Below are 17,502 nucleotides of genomic sequence, written 5' to 3' on the forward strand. Positions count from 1 at the left end.
CCTTGGTCAAGCTATCGTATTTTCTCTTGGTTAGGTGCCTTATGTATTGAAACTATGGGTGGGATTCTCCGACCCGGCGGAGGATGGCGTGAATCCCGCCCCCGCCGGCTGCCGCATTCTCTGGCACCGGGGTTTTGGTGGGGGCGGGAATCACGTCGCGGCGGTCGGTGGCCACTGGCAGCGGCCCCAATCCCGGCGATTCTCCGGCCCGCGATGGGCCGAGCGGCAGCCCAGTTTAGGCCGGTCCCGCCAGCGTAAATTAGACCTGGCGGGACCTGGCTCTGCGGGCGGTCTCCGGGGTCCTCAGGGAGCTGCGGGGGGATCTGGCCCCGGGGGATGCCCCCACGGTGGACTGACCCGTGACTGGGGCCCACCGATCTGCAGGCGGGCCTGTGCCGTGGGGGCACTCTTTCCCTCTGCACTGGCTGCTGTCAACCTCAGCCATGCCCGGTGCGGAGACAAAACCCCCTGCGCATGCGCTGGGATGTCGCCAGCACATGCTGGCGCTCCCGCGCATGAGCCAACTCGTGCTGGCCGGCAGAAGCCCTTCGGTGCTGGTTGACATGGCACTAAGCCCCTTCGACGCCGACAGGCGCGGTGCCAACCCGCCGGCGCTAGCCTAGCCCCTGAAGGTGCAGAGGATTCCGCACTTTCCGGGTGGCCGAGGCTGGAGTGATTCACGCCACCCCTCGGCGCAGGGACTTCCCGCCCAGCCGGGTAGGGGAGAATCCCGCCCAACATAACTCATAACAGCTTAAATTTCTGAAAGTATCTTAGTCCATTATTTTCCATTATATTAAAATAATACTTACATAACTAATGACAGAAATATTTTACCCTTTTATCTATAAGGGGATGTTCAGCACCAATCCTGATTCTTCCAACGTATAAAAGAAAAATCGCTTCATTGTCAGGTTTCATGTCCTATTCAAGTGTCAAAACTGGTGGATAGGCCATTGCCATATTAAAAGGCACTTAATATAATTAGATTCAGTACATATGCATTTTTAATTAAAGTGCAAGCTTCAAGAACTAATCATCTGGTAATTAATTTTCAAACTTCAAAATCCCCTAATCTTCCAGCACAGAGTTTGGATTAACTACTTAGAAGGGATCATCTTCTTTAATGACGTCACCCCTTCTCCAGTCTTCACCTTCTTCAGTCCAGAATTAGTCAAATCTACCAGAATAGGATCCTAAAATATATTTAAAAAAACAATGACTTCAACATCCATAACAAATATTTTCAGCATCTCAATAACCTTATTCAAATGATTAAGCGTTTTGCTCTGCAAGGTGAAAAGAAAGTCATATATTTTGAATATTCTTTTGTTGTAAATTATAGATTGTAAAGCAAGGATAATGAAGGGATGTGGCAAAAAGTAGATAGGTGGTATTAAGATACAGATCAGCCATGTTTGAATTAAATGGTGGAATGGGCTGTTCCTAAGCTCCATTGCAATGACAAAGGAAACTGCCAAATAATGAAAGTTGTCAGGCTTTGCATCAAATTTGGCTTTGCACGTTCCATCAGAAGTGGCAAAACATTAAAAGGTATTTTAATTTAAAATATTCAAGATTTGAATTCAAAACAAGATTTGTTGCTAAGCTCAGTCAAACATAACAGAATTATCAAAGATGAAATTGCAAAAAAACTCAACACTTTCCAGAAAATTTGCCATCTTATATCATGTCTTTGGCCTCACATTCAGCTTGGTGTAACATGTATATTTGTCATTTTTACTTGCAAAAGGAACCATTTTCTGTGGATGGAAATACTGGCCGGGATTCTCCGAAATCCCGGCCAAATGTTGACACCGGAGTGGTGTACGCCGGCATGAACAGACATCCTGGCCCAGCAATTCAGAGGTCTTCAGGGGGCCAGCACAGCGCCAGAGTGATGCTGCTGCTCCAGCGCCGCTGCACGGTCAGCTCCGCAGTGGCACATGCACATGACGGCCGTCTCCATGCCGGCGTATGTGCATGGTTGCCGTCACCGCGCTAGCGCGAGCAACATGGCGGAGACCTACAGCAGGCCCGCGCGCAAGAAGGTAGCCCCCCTCCAGATCGCGGGCACCCGCCGATCGGAAGCCCCGATCGTGGGCCTGGGCGCCAGAGAGCCCTCCCCCCCCAGAGCCAGATCCCCCCACCCCCCCACCAAGACGTCCACCGCAGCCACGGGTCCGAGCTCCCGCCGGGTGGTACTAGGTTGAAACCACGCTGGCGGGACACGGCTGAACTCGGTGGGTTTTCGGGCGGTCAACCGCGGAGAATCGCCGCGCGGGCCTCTTTTAGCGGCCCCCGACTGGCGTCGTGGCAACCGCGCGCATGCACCTGGTGGGTCCATGGAGAATTGTGGAAGCGCCAACGCACCAGATTTGGCGTAAATGGCTATTCTCTACCCACGCGCCGAGCATGATTCCCTCCGATTCCGGCGCGGAGGGTCGGAGAATCCCGCCCACTAGGTTTTGGTAACTCCAGCTAGAAAAAGCTTACAGTGAAACCAATAGCTATGGTGCCGGTGTAGGATCCGTATCCGCTCCAACTGTACTTTTATTAAACATAAAGCCTCCAAAACCTCATGGACATAAACACTGCAATAAGAAGGAGGGACAGAATGAGTCACCTGGACTCAGGCACACTTTCAAACTGGACAAACACGGCCATGTTGTGATCATCGGTGTGTTTTCAGCCATATTTTGGTGATATTGGCCTGAGGTTTTGGCACTGCAGTCACCAAAGAGGATCAGAAAGGGTCAACCTGATTCACGGATCTTCAGTTCAAACCAGAATGACCAACTGTGTGGGGAGGTGAAAGAATCAGCTTGATTCGAGGGTATTGGAGCTGAGATTTAAAGATAGTTCAAGGATAGTAACTAAACCCCGAGAGTGTTTGGGGTGAGGTTTGGGCAGAAACATTTTTTTTTTTCCTGATTGGCAGGCAATGACTAGTCGGGTACCACAGGACCCCAACTGTTCACATTATACATGAATGATTTGGACGAGGGAACTAAATATATTATCTCCAAATTTGCAGATGATACAAAGTTGGGTGGGAGAGTGAGCTGTGAGGAGGATGCAGAGATGCTTCAGTGACATTTGGACAGACTAAGTGAGTGGGCACATGCATGGCAGATGCAGGATAATGTCGATACATACGAGGTTATCTGCTTCGGTAGAAAAAATAAGAAGGCAGATTATTATATGTATGTATGTAAATTGAGAGAGACGGATACTCAGCGAGATATTGGTGTCCGCGTACATCAATCGCTGAAAGTAAGCGCGCATGTACAGCAGGCAGTAAAGAAGGCAATGGTATATTGGCCTTCATAGCACGAGGATTTGCATATGGGAATAGAGATGTCTTAGTGCAATTGTGTAGGGCATTGGTGAGGCCACACCTGGAGTATTGTGTGCAGTTTTGGTGTCCTTATCTGAGGATGGATGTTCTTGCTGTGGAGGGAGCGCAGCAAAGGTTTACCAGGCTGATTCCTGGGAAGGCGAGATTGTCATACAAGGAGAGACTAAGTCATTTAGGATTATATTCATTGGAATTTAGAAGAGTGAGAGGGGATCTCATCGAAATTTATGAAATTCTAACATGATTAGACAGGGTAGATTCAGGAAGAATGTTTCCGATGGTGGGGAAATCCAGAACTAGGGTCACAGTTGGAGGATAAGGGGTAAATCTTTTAGGATTGAGGTGAGGAGAAATTTCTTCACCCAGAGAGTGATGAATCTATGGAATTTGCTACCACAGAAAGTAGTTGTGTAATTTCAAGAAGGAATTAGATATAGCTCTTTGGGCTAAAGGGATCAAGAGATATGGGGGGAGGGCACGACCAGGATATTAATAAATCATGCTTCCGAATGTTGTGTAGCATTATTACATTGGTTTAGAGCTCTTGTATCAGGGCATTAGGAGTGTTTCTGTGTTAATCAACAAGTTTGTGGTTGAACCTTAAACCCTTTCCAAAATCCGAAAATCAAGAATTGACAGTAAACGTAAACTGTACCATACATCTTTTACACAATGTCAAATCAGATCATCATTTTCCTTGTAGCTAACGAGGTTGTATTCCAGTTCAAATGGATACAATTTAACTCAGAGTCTGCAACATTTTTTGAACGGAAAATAAAAGGAATGGATATCAAATGAGAACTGGTTTGAGTGAAATTTTTAAATTATGCTCAAAATACAATTGAAACTGTGCTTCTGAGCTTAGCGTTAGAGTCCCATTAAAATATATGCATTATCACAAACTTCCATGAATCAGACAGCTGAACACAACTGTTTCTTTTTTTTTTCTTTCTAATAAAAAGCGCTCAAGTATGCACGTATCAGTTTCTTAGCAAATTAAATGATTTTTGACATGGGAAAGGTTTGCAAAACATGCCTAATAGCGCCTATGTGCCTAAGAATAATCTACGGGATTCTCTGTCGGCGGCGCGCCCAGACCCATGGGTTTCCTGACGGCATGGAGGTGGCCACAATGGGAAACCCCATTGGCCGGCTGTGGGAACAGAGAATCCTGCTGCTGGTGGTCGTGTGTCGCGCCAGAAAATGGGGCTGGCAGGATGGAGAATCCCGTCCAGAGTTTGATTTGAAGAGCCTTCCGGCAGTCCGACACAGCGATCATGCAATTTTGTCTGGGGTGTGGTCAGTTGTGTGTGGGACCTAATTTGGGTAAACTGAATCTTGAAGCAGGGTAAATCGATAATTGAAAACTGAAGAAACTGTTTTGGAGCATTAATCACATACCATAGAAAGATAGAATCCCGACAGTGCAGAAAAAGGCCATTCGGCCCATTGAGTCTGCACCGACCCTCTGAAAGAGCACCTTACCTAGCCCAATAGCCCCACTCTATCCCCATAATCGTGTAACCTGCACAGCTTTGGAAACAAAGCGACAATTGATCATGTCAATCCACCTAACCTGCACACCATTGGACTGTGGGAGGAAACCGAAGCACCCGGAGGAAACCCACGCACACACAGGGAGAAGGTGCAAACTCCACCCAAGGCTGGAATTGAACCCAGGTCCCTGGTGCTGTGAGACAGCAGTGCTAACCACTGTCCCACAATGTCGCTTTCCTGCTCTTTTTGCAGCATAATGCAACTGTTCCTTTATGTTTTTCTTTCTAATTAAAACCACTCAAGTATCGACAATTGGAAGTGGGCAGAAAGCTAGCAGGAACTCTAACCCTGTCATATAAATGTGACAGCATGTGGCTCATCCCAGGAATTCACCACCTTCTTCAAAAGGAAGCAGCAAAATGTTCACCATAACATTTGTCGTGACTACGATTAGACTTTAAGAAAAATCGCCTGCATATTCATGTGACAAAAATAGGTCACAGTTCTAAAGTTTGATGTCATTTTATCATTTTGAGCTTTCAATTTAAAATATAACTGAGCTTACTGCTTTTAAATCCTTAAAACAAGAAAGGCATTGTCTCCAAGAGTGCAGGATCTTTTAATTCTTTGATTGCAATGATCACACTTGACAGTCAATGAAAGCATATTTGCATCATGTCACCAGTGCCGTACATGCACACAATACTGAAAAGGTCTTCCCAGGCTTTCATCCACCAACTGTCACCATGTCAGAAATTCCTCTTAGAACACAAGCACCATTTCATAGTGCTGACTAACTGCAGTTTGACCAATTAGAAATATGACAGTAAAAACAAATTAACAAAGAACATACAGCAAAAATGACTAGTTGTTGATATTCGTCTTCAGATTTTCATTGTGAGAGGGAGGATGTCTGCTGTCAGATTGTAAAGATTTAACATCAGGAGCACCCATACTGGTGTAACTATGACGCAATGGCACATGAGAAAGGGGGCGATTTTGAGTCTGTCAGTGGAAAAATGGGTGCGGACCTAAAATCCGAAGAGAGTCGTGAAACACAATTCTTTCCGAAGTGATTGAGACTTGCAATTTTCCCCCATCCCCTCTCCCGTGGAGTCGTGCAAATCGCGCTGCTGGAGCCTGGGAACCTCATTTTATACATTAGCATGTCATTAGCAAGCACTCTCTCCAGAACTTCCGCACTCAGAGAGTATTCACCAGGCGCCGGTGTGACATCTTGCCAGCATCATTTACAATAGGTCGACAAAAGCGTGAACCTGGCAGACTCACCTCTGAAGGGGATATGATGAGGATGTGGACACGAGTCCCATGCATCTGCTCAATAGCCATGTCACCTAATGTAAGATATGGTGGGTTGGGGGTTTGGGGAACTGTGTGGAGAAATGAGATTCTTGAGTGTCCAGGCGTGTAATCCTGGTGGATCTGAGAGGAACAGATGTGGAGATATGCTAGTGTGAGTGGGGAGTGTACAAGACTCAGTGGAGAGCCACTCACTAAGGAGTGAGCATGGGTGGAGGTCCCAGAGGAGTGGAGAGCTGGGGGTCAGGTATTTCTCAGGAATCCTCACCACTCACTTTGCTTCTTCTCTTTTCAGTGCATGATTCTGGAGAATCATGGAGCCTGTCGAGATGGCTTTTTTATGATTGAGACAGAGATGTGCCGCCGCACACAGCCAGGACTACCAGTGCCCTGCTGTGGAGGGGGATGCTGGACCCATAGCTGTAAAGAAATCAGCAGCACAGAGGAAGGATCCCCATTAAGGACAGTACCGGCCAAGGTTATTCTGACAACGAGACATCCTATTTGCAGATGTTGGAGACACAGTGTTGGAGAAGACTGCCCCTGTCCTGAAGGATGGTGGACCATCTTTGCCATGTCCTGTAAGAGCTGCCAACACATGGAATGGGAGGACACCCACTGCCTATAACCCTTAAAGTTACAACTGCTCTGACCTATCATGCGAATGGCTCATTTTAGGGTAGCTGTGTGGCATTTCTCAGTCAGCCACACACAAATGCATTACAGATTCCATTCATGCGAGGCTTCACATGTACATCAATTTTGACCTGAACCACGGGAATCAAGGCACCAGGGCCATGGGCTTTGCACGCTTAGCAGACATGTCTAAGGTACAAGGTGAGAAAGATTGCACCCACATGACCTGTGTCTCCATGGCATCATGTGGCACGATTTATCAACGACAAGGGATTTCGCTACCTCAAAGTCCAGATTGTTTGTGATGACACAACGCGAATCATGCAAGCGTGAGCCCGTTTCCCAGGAGTGTCGTTGATAGTGACATCTAGGGAATGCTAGGCGGTCCCAGATGTTTTTGAGGGAGAGCAGGGTCTGGAGAGATGGCTCCTCAGGGACAAGGAGTGCACTGTGAGGAGGTGGCTGCTGATGCCAGTGCGGAGGCCAAGAACTGAGGTGGAGACTCACTAAAACAAGGTGGCATGGTGGCACAGTGGTTAGCACTTCTGCTTCACAACATCAGGGACCTGGTTTCGCTTCCGGCCTTGGGTGACTGTCTGTGTGGAGTTTGCACATTCTCCCTGTGTCTGTGAGGGTTTCCTCCAGGTGCTCTGATTTCCTCCGGCAGTCCAAAGATGTGCAGGTTAGGTGGATTGGCCATGCTAAATTGCCCCTTAGTGTCCAAAGATGTGCAGGTTAGGTGGATTGGTCATGATCAGTGCATGGGGTTACGGGGATAGGGTGGCGGTGTGGGCCTAGGTAAAGTGCTCCTTCGTAGCGTTGGTGTAGACCCAATGGGCTGAATGGCCTCTTTCTACACTGTAGGGATTCAATAGATGTTAATGAGGCTCATGCATCAACACGCGTGCTAATCGAACATGCATTTGGACAGCTGAAGATGCGGTTTTGGTGTCTGAACTGGTAGTGTGGGGGTGCCCTCCAATGTAGCACCCAGAGGGTGTCCTGCACTATTTTGGTTTCCTGCGCTCTCAACGTGATGTTGCAGTGGGGAGACCACCTGGAACAGGAAGAGTTGGAGGAGTGCCACACCTCCTCAGATGAGGAGGAGGTTGAGGAGGGTGGTGAGGGGTGACCCCCAGAGGAGGAGGGAGGGAGGACCTTGAGCCATGGCCAGTTCTCACTTGTGCCTTCAGGCTATGACTGCCCTCATAGTCTCTAGGTCTGGACATGAGCAGGACTGGCGGTGAGGAGATCTTCTACCATGGGACCTTTTATCTCATCATCAATGAGGTGCCAGTGGTAAGTTTCCGTGATCGTGCCCGATTCCATGGACAGGGCACTCAAGTCATTGGCCAGACTCTGCAGGAGAATGATGATGACCTGCATTGAGTGGTGGCATGGTGGCACAGTGGTTAACACTGCTGCCTCACCAGAGCCAGGGACATGGATTCGATTCCGACTGTGGGTGACTGTTTGGAGCTTGCATTTTCTCCTGTGTCTGCGTGGGTTTCCTCCGGTTCTCCGGTTCCCTCTGACAGCCCAAAGGTGTTCAAGTTAGGTGAATTAGCCTTGCTAAATTGTCCCTTAGTGTCCAAAGGTTGGGTGGGGATGCAGGGCTAGAGCAGGGATTGGACCTGGATAGGGTGCTCTTTCAAAGGGTGGGCACAGACTCGATGAGCCAAATGGCTGCCTCCTGCACTGTAGGGATTCTAATTTGAGTAAACAGAGCGAAGCTCCTCTATTCCTCAGGGATATGTCTGTCTCCTGCCTGATAGAGAACTGAACACGGTCTGGCACGAATCAGGCTGATCATGGGGTTCAGAGATGAGAGATGAGCTCTTATCTGTACCAGCCCCCTTCGAGGTCAGGGATTCTGTTGTGTTCCTCCAACCAACCACTGGAAGGTCAGCCTTTGTGAGCCCATGGCTGCAATGAGAGGCCTGAGCATTGGTGTGGGGTGGAGGGTGGGGTGGGGGGGGGGGGGGGGGGGTGGGCAGGCCAGCAGCAGTGCATCTTCATTGAGTCACAGTGTGGGTGTGAGAGAGACATAGTGCTGCCTCTCGCACACTGCACAGGGATGAAGCACTGAGTGCGCACGGGGGTTTGCAGAGCATGGCGCCACGGAATGACAGGGAAGAGGATCTGCTGGTGAGCAAAGTAATGTTTATTTACATGTGCTCTTTTTACTGTGGTGACCTATCCAACCTTGTGCCTCTGCTCACCCATGTCCACGAGGTACCTACAGCTTCTCTCTCTTCCTAACCCTCACAATACATCTAGGTGTTTCCCCAGGATCCACAGCTGTGATTGAGGCGGTCTGCTCTCTTCCATACCCTGTTGTCTCAGATGACTTTGGCAGGTGTCCCCTAGGGGACCTGAACCTTGAGGGTCAGGGCGTACTTTTGGTTGGCACAGGTGTTGCTGCCATCCTCTGTGCTTTGGGCTGGAGGTGTGCCGCTCACAAGGGAGGGAGTGTTAGATGGGCTGGGCACCCCCAGGGGCCCCTGAATGGAGGGCTATACCAGAAATCTAATGGAATTGAGATGGACCCAGGAAATATCAGAAGGAACCAAAGAGCCTTGATTTCCTTGGGTAGGAAAGCAATTGAATCTTGGACAAACATTTAGCTCCAGATGGAGGCAAGGAACCAGAAACTAGTTGAAATCTACAACTGCCCAGGTGGAAGATATGCCGATCGAACAATGAAAGAAGGCAACTAATCCTCAGCTTTGAAATGAAATCAGAACCAGATCAGGGAGATTGGTCAAGACACCATCAAGACTAACCCTGTGATGCCTGGGACTTTGTGTGGGGAGATGTTGGACCATTTTATGGACATAGTTGCCATTAAGACTTGGAGGGAGATGTGGTGTTAACATCAGGAGAGTTTGATGCTAATGTAACTACTGATGTAACCGAGATGCAATATCACCTGAAGAAGGAGCCGTGCTCCGAAAGCTCGTGTTTGAAACAAACCTGTTGGACTTTAACCTGGTGTTGTAAGACTTCTTACATGACAAAGAGACTGAGATCTGGTAGGAAGCAGAAGTACAACCTCTTGTAGAGTCACTGAGATGTATATAGATCTGTAAGTAAAGAAGAATGGTTTTTACGAGTAACAGTCTATGGTAGCATTCTTAGGGTAACAGGCAAACAGTAAGTAAACCCCACCCACGTCCCTGAATCCATGAAAAAATACGTTGGGACTATCTCAGGAAAAACAGGAAAATGCCTCCTCTGCTCCCTCTATGGGCCCATTGAGATCCAAAGATTTCAAACAGAAGATGAGCTCTGTTTTGGGTTCGGGGTGGGATGTTGTGGAAAATTCTACATTTCAAAAATGAAAATGATTCCAATTTTATTTGCAGTTTCGATTTCACGCTGTTGAGCAGTCTTAAGGAGACTATGCTGGAATGTACCGACAAAAGCTGCTGGGTCCCTCTGTACTCTGTCAAAATTAATAATTTGCTATGTTGTGTACCAGTTGGTGAATGATCTATTCAATCGCATCTTCTTCAAAATCAGTTCAGTCCCCGTCTCAATCTCGCTTTCCATTTCCTTTAGGTACCAATTTATACGATCACTTTTCCGCACGGCCACTTCTCCTTCCACTATAATAAAACACATGTAATTTAGAACAGCAGTCCTGAAGCATATCTTTTCAGAAACTGCGATCAGAGATGAGAGTCTCACATGCTGGTACTGCAATTCATTCAGGATACTTAACTCCACTACAGGTGCAGTAACAATTACCAACAATGGCTTACAAAAGAAATTGGGTATTTGAAGACATGGAATGATCCACTGTGATGCTCAAAGAGTCTCGGGGACAATTTCTCCAAGAATCTTGATGATTGCCTTGTTGCAAATGCTGTGCTGCGCATCACCTTGCATTGGGAGTCACCAAGATCCACAAAAGGGGGCAGCTGGGGCACAGCTATCAACACTTCAAGTAGATTATTGCACAAAAATGTTTCAACAGCATGTAGCTAAATACAGGATAGGCCAGACATGTGACACAGTTACATTATAGAGGTATGAAGACAGCGACACTTTGGTCAGTGCTGCAGTACTAAATGGTTCGTTAGTGATGGTACACCAACAGCAACCATTACACTTGAAAACCTGATGCCAAAGCAGCTTTTATTTTATAAAAAATAATAATGCTTTCAATAAAGAAGGTTTTCTGTGCTTCATTTAACATTTTATTTGGCAGATTTATTTTCTGGCCTGACACCTGTGACTTTGCCGAATGTTTATTTGACATTTATATTTGCCTCTACCACTGAAGGTGGACAGAGGTATTTGTTTTTGTCCACTTGTTAGTATGTTTGTCTGTGAATAATATATCTCAAAAAACAATAGAGGTATTTCAACAAAATTTGGGATGCAGATAAGGTATGGCCCAAGGAGGAATAGATTTGTTTTTGGTGAAGATGAAGATCCGGATCCTGGAAGTTCTTTTTTCCGAAAGGATCCATGAACATTGAGTGATAGGGAAAATTGACTTATTTTTGATAATTTTGTAGGTTCCTTTATTTAAAATGTTGTTAATTGTTTTGGAATGTTATGGATTGGATGTGAATTGGCCTGAAGCTAAAATACTTATTTTTTCAGTTTTGCAGTTAAGTAGCATCAACCAAACGCCTCAGGTGGGATTCTCCGTTTGCCGATGCCGAAACGCGATTGGGCGGACAAAACGTTCCGACTGCAAAATCGCGGCGGCTGCTGATTTGACGGCAAATCGCGATTCTCCGTCACCTTGACAGCAACGTCCTGGAACGCACATACGGTAAACATCGTTTGCATATCATTAGTGGGTCCGACCCGGTATTCTCCGGGGCCTCCGCGATTCCCTCCTCCGATGGGCCAAGTTCCCGATGACACGGTTCACTTGTGCTTTCAAAAATCATGAAATCGGTGTGGTAGCTGCTGAGGAAGAGAGAGAGGAGGTAGGACATGGAGAGGAATGACTGCGGTCTGCCGGGCCAGAGATTGGCCGGGCTGGCTGGGGTGGGGGGGAGACCTCTAAGGGCGGAGGAAGGGGGGGATGGGGGGAATAAGTCGAGTGGCCGGAGTGACCCCCCACGGGACGGGGCGGTGCCCAGGCACAGACCGCCATTACCGCAGCCATCCTGCTGCACCCACTGACCACCTAACTTGGCCTTTGGCTCGAGACCCGTATGGATTGCAGCTCGTTTCTTGGGTTGGCCTGCCCACCGACCTTCCGCCCTCTCGGGTGTCCCTACCTCCACCTGCTGTACCGGGACAACTGTGTAGTGAGAACCAGATAGTGTCCCAGGGACTCTTCACTATTATACCCTACTGAGGTGAGTGTCTCTGGGATGGTGGAGGGTGTTGGGGATTGCTCTGATGGGAAATCACTGTCATCCTCAGACTCAAGCTCCAGGGTCTAATGAGTCTGAAGCAGAGGGCTGGTGTCAGAGCTGCTCCCATCATTGCTCGGCTGTGGCACTGGCTGGGGGCAAAGGACGCCTGATGGACCCGCCCCATCACCGACAGGTCCTGTAAGACACAAGATGCATGATTAGGCTACGGGCCAGGAAGGAGTGGGGTGGGTGTGTTGGTGGGGTGGAGAATGGTGGTGTGGGGGTGAGGATGGTGTGGGGGTGAGTGTGGTGTTGAGGTGTGGTTGGCAGAGGGGTGAGGGTGGTGTTGGGGTGAGGGTGGTGTTGGGGTGAGAGTGGTGTTGGGGTGAGTATGGTGTTGGGGTGAGGGTGGTGTTGGGGTGAGGTTGGTGGAGGGGTGAGGGTGGTGTTGGGGTGAGGGTGGTGTTGGGGTGAGTATGGCGTTGGGGTGAGGGTGGTGTGAGGGTGAGGGTGGTGTTGGGGTGAGGGTGGTGTTGGGGTGAGAGTGAGGTTCGGGTGAGGTTGGTGGAGGTGTGAGGGTGATGTTGGGGTGAGTTTGGTGTTGGGGTGAGGGTGGTGTGGGGGTGAGGGTGGTGTTGGGGTGAGGGTGGTGTTGGGGTGAGGGTGGTGTTGGGGTGAGGGTGGTGTTGGGGTGAGGGTGGTGTTGGGGTGGTGTTGGTGTGAGGGTGGTGTTGGGGTGAGGGTGGTGTTGGGGTGAGGGTGGTGTTTCCGTGAGGTAGGTGTTGGGGTGAGGGTGGTGGAGGGGTGAGGGTGGTGTTGGGGTGCGTGTGGTGGAGGGATGAGGGTGATGTTGAGGTGGGGTTGGTGTTGGGGTGAGGGTGATGTTGGGGTGAGGGTGGTGGAGGGATGAGGGTGATGTTGGGGTGAGGGTGGTGTTGGGGTGAGGGTGGTGTGGGGGTGAGGGTGGTGTTGGGGTGAGGGTGGTGTTGGGGTGAGGGTGGTGTTGGGGTGAGGGTGGTGTTGGGGTGAGGGTGGTGTTGGGGTGGTGTTGGTGTGAGGGTGGTGTTGGGGTGAGGGTGGTGTTGGGGTGAGGGTGGTGTTTCCGTGAGGTAGGTGTTGGGGTGAGGGTGGTGGAGGGGTGAGGGTGGTGTTGGGGTGAGTGTGGTGGAGGGATGAGGGTGATGTTGAGGTGGGGTTGGTGTTGGGGTGAGGGTGATGTTGGGGTGAGGGTGGTGGAGGGATGAGGGTGATGTTGGGGTGAGGGTGGTGTTGGGGTGAGGGTGGTGTTGGGGTGAGGGTGGTGGAGGGGCGAGGCAGGTGTTTCTGTGAGGTTGGTGTTGGGGTGAGGTTGGTGTTGGGGTGAGTGTGGTGGAGGGATGAGGGTGATGTTGGTGTGAGGTTGGTGGAGGGATGAGGGTGATGTTGGGATGAGGTTGGTGGAGGGATGAGGGTGATGTTGGGGTGAGGGTGGTGGAGGGACGAGGGTGATGTTGGGGTGAGGAGGGTGTTGGGGTGAGGGTTGTGGAGGATGAGGGTGGTGTTGGGGTGAGGGTGATGTTGGAGTGAGGGTGGTGTTGGAATGAGGGTGGTGTTGGGGTGAAGGTGGTGTTGGGGTGAGGGTGGTGTTGGAGTGAGGGCGGTGTTGGAGTGAGGGTGGTGTTGGAATGAGGGTGGTGTTGGGGTGAGGGTGGTGTTGGAGTGAGGTTGGGGTGAGGGTGGTGTTGGGGTGAGGGTGGTGTTGGGGTGAGGGTGGTGTTGGAATGAGGGTGGTGTTGGGGTGAAGGTGGTGTTGGGGTGAGGGTGGTGTTGGGGTGAGGGTGGTGTTGGGGTGATGTTGGTGTTGGGGTGAGTGTAGTGGAGGGATGAGGGTGATGTTGGGGTGAGGGTGGTGTTGGGGTGAGGTTGGGGTGAGGGTTTGTGGAGGTGAGGGTGGTGTTGGGGTGAGTGTAGTGTGGGGTGAGGTTGGTGTTGGTGTGGTGTGGGGGTGAGGGTGGTGTGGGGGTGAGGGTGGTGGAGGGGTGAGGGTTTGTGGAGGTGAGGGTGGTGTTGGGGTGAGGGTGGTGTGGGGGTGAGTGTAGTGTGGGGTGAGGTTGGTGTTGGGGTGGTGTGGGGGTGAGGTTGGTGTTGGGGTGAGGGTGGTGTGGGGGTGAGGGTGGTGTTGGGGTGAGTGTAGTGTGGGGTGAGGTTGGTGTTGGTGTGGTGTGGGGGTGAGGGTTGTGTGGGGGTGAGGGTGGTGGAGGGGTGAGGGTTTGTGGAGGTGAGGGTGGTGTTGGGGTGAGGGTGGTGTGGGGGTGAGTGTAGTGTGGGGTGAGGTTGGTGTTGGGGTGGTGTGGGGGTGAGGTTGGTGTTGGGGTGAGGGTGGTGTGGGGGTGAGGGTGGTGGAGGGGTGAGGGTGATGTTGGGGTGAGGGTGGTGTTGGGGTGAGGGTGGTGTGGGGGTGAGGGTGGTGTGGGGGTGAGTGTGGTGTTGGGGTGAGGGTGGTGGAGGGGTGAGGTTGGTGTTGGGGTGAGGGTGGGGGAGGTGAGGGTGGTGTTGGGGTGAGGGTTTGTGGAGGTGAGGGTGGTGTTGGGGTGAGGGTGGTGTGGGGGTGAGGGTGGTGTGGGGGTGAGGGTGGTGTTGGGGTGAGGTTGGTGTTGGGGTGAGGGTGGTGTGGGGGTGAGTGCGGTGTTGGGGTGAGGGTTTGTGGAGGTGAGGGTGGTGTGGGGGTGAGTGTAGTGTGGGGTGAGGTTGGTGTTGGGGTGAGGGTGGTGTTGGGGTGAGGGTGGTGTGGGGGTGAGGGTGGTGTTGGGGTAAGGGTGGTGTGGGGGTGAGGGTGGTGTTGGGGTGAGGTTGGTGTTGGGGTGAGGGTGGTGTGGGGGTGAGGGTGGTGTTGGGGTAAGGGTGGTGTGGGGGTGAGGGTGGTGTGGGGGTGAGTGTGGTGTTGGGGTGAGGGTTTGTGGAGGTGAGGGTGGTGTTGGGGTGAGGGTGGTGTGGGGGTGGTGTGGGGGTGAGGGTGGTGTGGGGTGAGTGTGGTGTTGGGGTGAGGGTGGTGTTTCCGTGAGGTTGGTGTTGGGGTGAGGGTTTGTGGAGGTGAGGGTGGTGTTGGGGTGAGTTTGGTGTGGGGGTGTGTGGTGTTTGCGTGAAAGTGGTGGGGGGGGTGAGGGTGGGGGAGGTTGAGGAGGGCGGTTGGTACATGTGTCATGGGGAACTGCAACTCAGCAGAGTCTCACTTCCTCGCCCATGATTGAACTCCAATTCGGCGACCTACCTTTCCTCTGGTTGCTGCCACTTCCAGGGCCCTCTGCTTGGCCACGGTGAGGGGCCGCAGGTCCAGCGGTCCCCCTCCTGTCTTCCCCCACCCCCAGTGGTTGTGTGCAGCCTTTTCCGGGCGTGGGGGAGAACAGAAAAAGACAGTGTTAAACAATCCGACTCATGTAGACCAGGGGGTGAGCAGTTGGTGGCCTCAGTGGCCAGGGCACCCAGCCATGGCAGCCAGTATGGGTTACGGCATGTGGAGCAGGGTGGTGGTTCAGCTGCCCTGTGGGTTGGGGGGGGTAGGGTATGGATGCATGAGACGCAGGCTAGTGCCAGGGACTCACCCTGGCTACCCTGAAGAAATCGTGCAGTTTCTTCATGCAGTTCAGGCCAGTGCGGGCAGTGTTGCTGGTGGCGCTGACCGCCTCTGCCACCTGCACACAGGCACGGCGAAAGGCGGCAGCTGGCAGCCTCCTTCCCGGGCCAGGAGTCCAGGATCATCCGCCTCTCCTCCACTGATTCCACGAAGGTCTCCAGCTCGGCGTTGAAGAAGTGCCTTGCTGCCTCTTGTTGGCTGGGACGGTGTGTGTGGGGAGTGAAGTGTGTATACGTGGCTGCAGCTTGTCAGCTTCCTGAGTGTCAATCGCTAAACCGGCAAATCCGACTCCGTTTCCCATTGGAATCGATTGTGTTCCACAAGGCGCCGGAATAGCAATAGCGGAATCAGTCCAGGTGTGGCGCCTTTGCTGTCGTGAAAGTCCACAAATTCTGCGTTGGCATCAACACTTTGTATCAGAAACGGAGAATCCCGCCGCTCATGTTTATGGGATAAAAGATTGATTGATTGATATTTACTGTCACATTTACCAAAGTACAGTGAAAATGATTTTTCTGCGGCCAAGGTATCATCCAGAAGTGCACAAATTGTAGTTTAGTGTTGAGTTAACATGGTGTGGTGGAGGTATGTGCTTTGAATGCCATCTTTTCTTGGTTTTCATGTATTTCATGATTCAAATTTAAAGGTGATCCTGAAGAATAGCGCTTAAAGCTCCATACAATAAAGTATGGAGATACAGGGCACAGTCCCAAAATAGGACAAAAATTCAAAATTAAAAGTGTATTGAATGACTAAATCTTACCTGTGATATGAGGATACAGGATAACCAGAGTAGGGGTGTGATTCAACAGACACAAGTTAAAATCCACTAAATGGTGCATTTAGTGGGGTGTTTCTTGATGGCTGCAAAGCCAAGGAACATCCGCTGTCCAACTTTATCATCTTTTTGGGCCTTGGAGAGTCTCTCCCTGCCGAAGTCACACTTAGAAGGATTTCTTACTGGCGAGCTGAAACATGCCAACAGGAAACGCCCCTCACAGAACGGAGAACCATTTCCTCCGGCAGCCCAGATCTTCCCCCCTTTTAGGCCCCCACCTTTTGATACCCCTCTCAACCCCCAACATTGGTGAGGCTCCCGGGAAACCCCCCCCTCACCCTCTTCTAGCTGGCAAGACCCCCCTGCCCCAACCCCTAGCAGTGCCAACCTGGCACATGGATGCCCTTGCACTGCCAGTCTACCATCCTGGCAGGGCCAGGGTGGCACTGCCATGGTGCCAGACTGCTAGTGCTAATGTGTCAGGGGGAGTGTCAGGGTGCCACCCGGTCCTGTTCATGGCCACCTAGGGTTCTCTAAAGGTCTGGGAAGCGTTCCCCCCCCCCCCCCCCAGGTACGGTTATGACTGGTCAACGTTTGTGTGGTGAATGCGATTCACACCGGATTATAACCTGTATATACATGTGTCTATATTGTAAGTGCAGTTGCACTATCTGACCTCCAGGGGTAGCTCTGGGAATGCTTGAGAGTTGTACGGGGCTCCTCCCTTGGCTCCGCCCAGGACTCCTCCCCCGGGAGCTTCTGGATAAAGATCAGTGCCACAGGGTCAGCCGGCCAGTTCACCGAAAGTTCAACGGCTAACAGGCTGGCTCTGTTGTAAGTATATTAAAACCGCTATTCTAATCCTACAAGCACGTGTCCGTAGAATTGTTGGTTCCAACAATTTAATATACTTAGGAAACAGTCGAAGAAATCATGGAAGCAGCCCTCAAGCCCGGATGCCTAGAACCCG

General features: G+C 50.9%; 1 protein-coding gene across 1 annotated transcript in view; it reads right to left on the minus strand.

The window, feature by feature from the left end:
* Positions 1–1,008: 1,008 nt before the first annotated feature.
* Positions 1,009–17,502, minus strand: part of LOC119966301 (DNA replication licensing factor MCM6-like) — a 45,397-nt gene continuing 28,903 nt past the window's right edge. The window contains exons 2-3 of the mRNA XM_038797775.1: positions 10,296–10,425; positions 1,009–1,196 (exon numbers count right to left, since the gene is read on the minus strand). Of these exons, the coding sequence (XP_038653703.1) occupies positions 1,181–1,196; positions 10,296–10,425 (146 nt within the window). The 3' untranslated portion in view covers positions 1,009–1,180. The remainder of the gene's footprint in view (positions 1,197–10,295; positions 10,426–17,502) is intronic.

Source organism: Scyliorhinus canicula, chromosome 5 (genome assembly GCF_902713615.1).
Source record: "Scyliorhinus canicula chromosome 5, sScyCan1.1, whole genome shotgun sequence".
Lineage (NCBI taxonomy): Eukaryota > Metazoa > Chordata > Chondrichthyes > Carcharhiniformes > Scyliorhinidae > Scyliorhinus > Scyliorhinus canicula.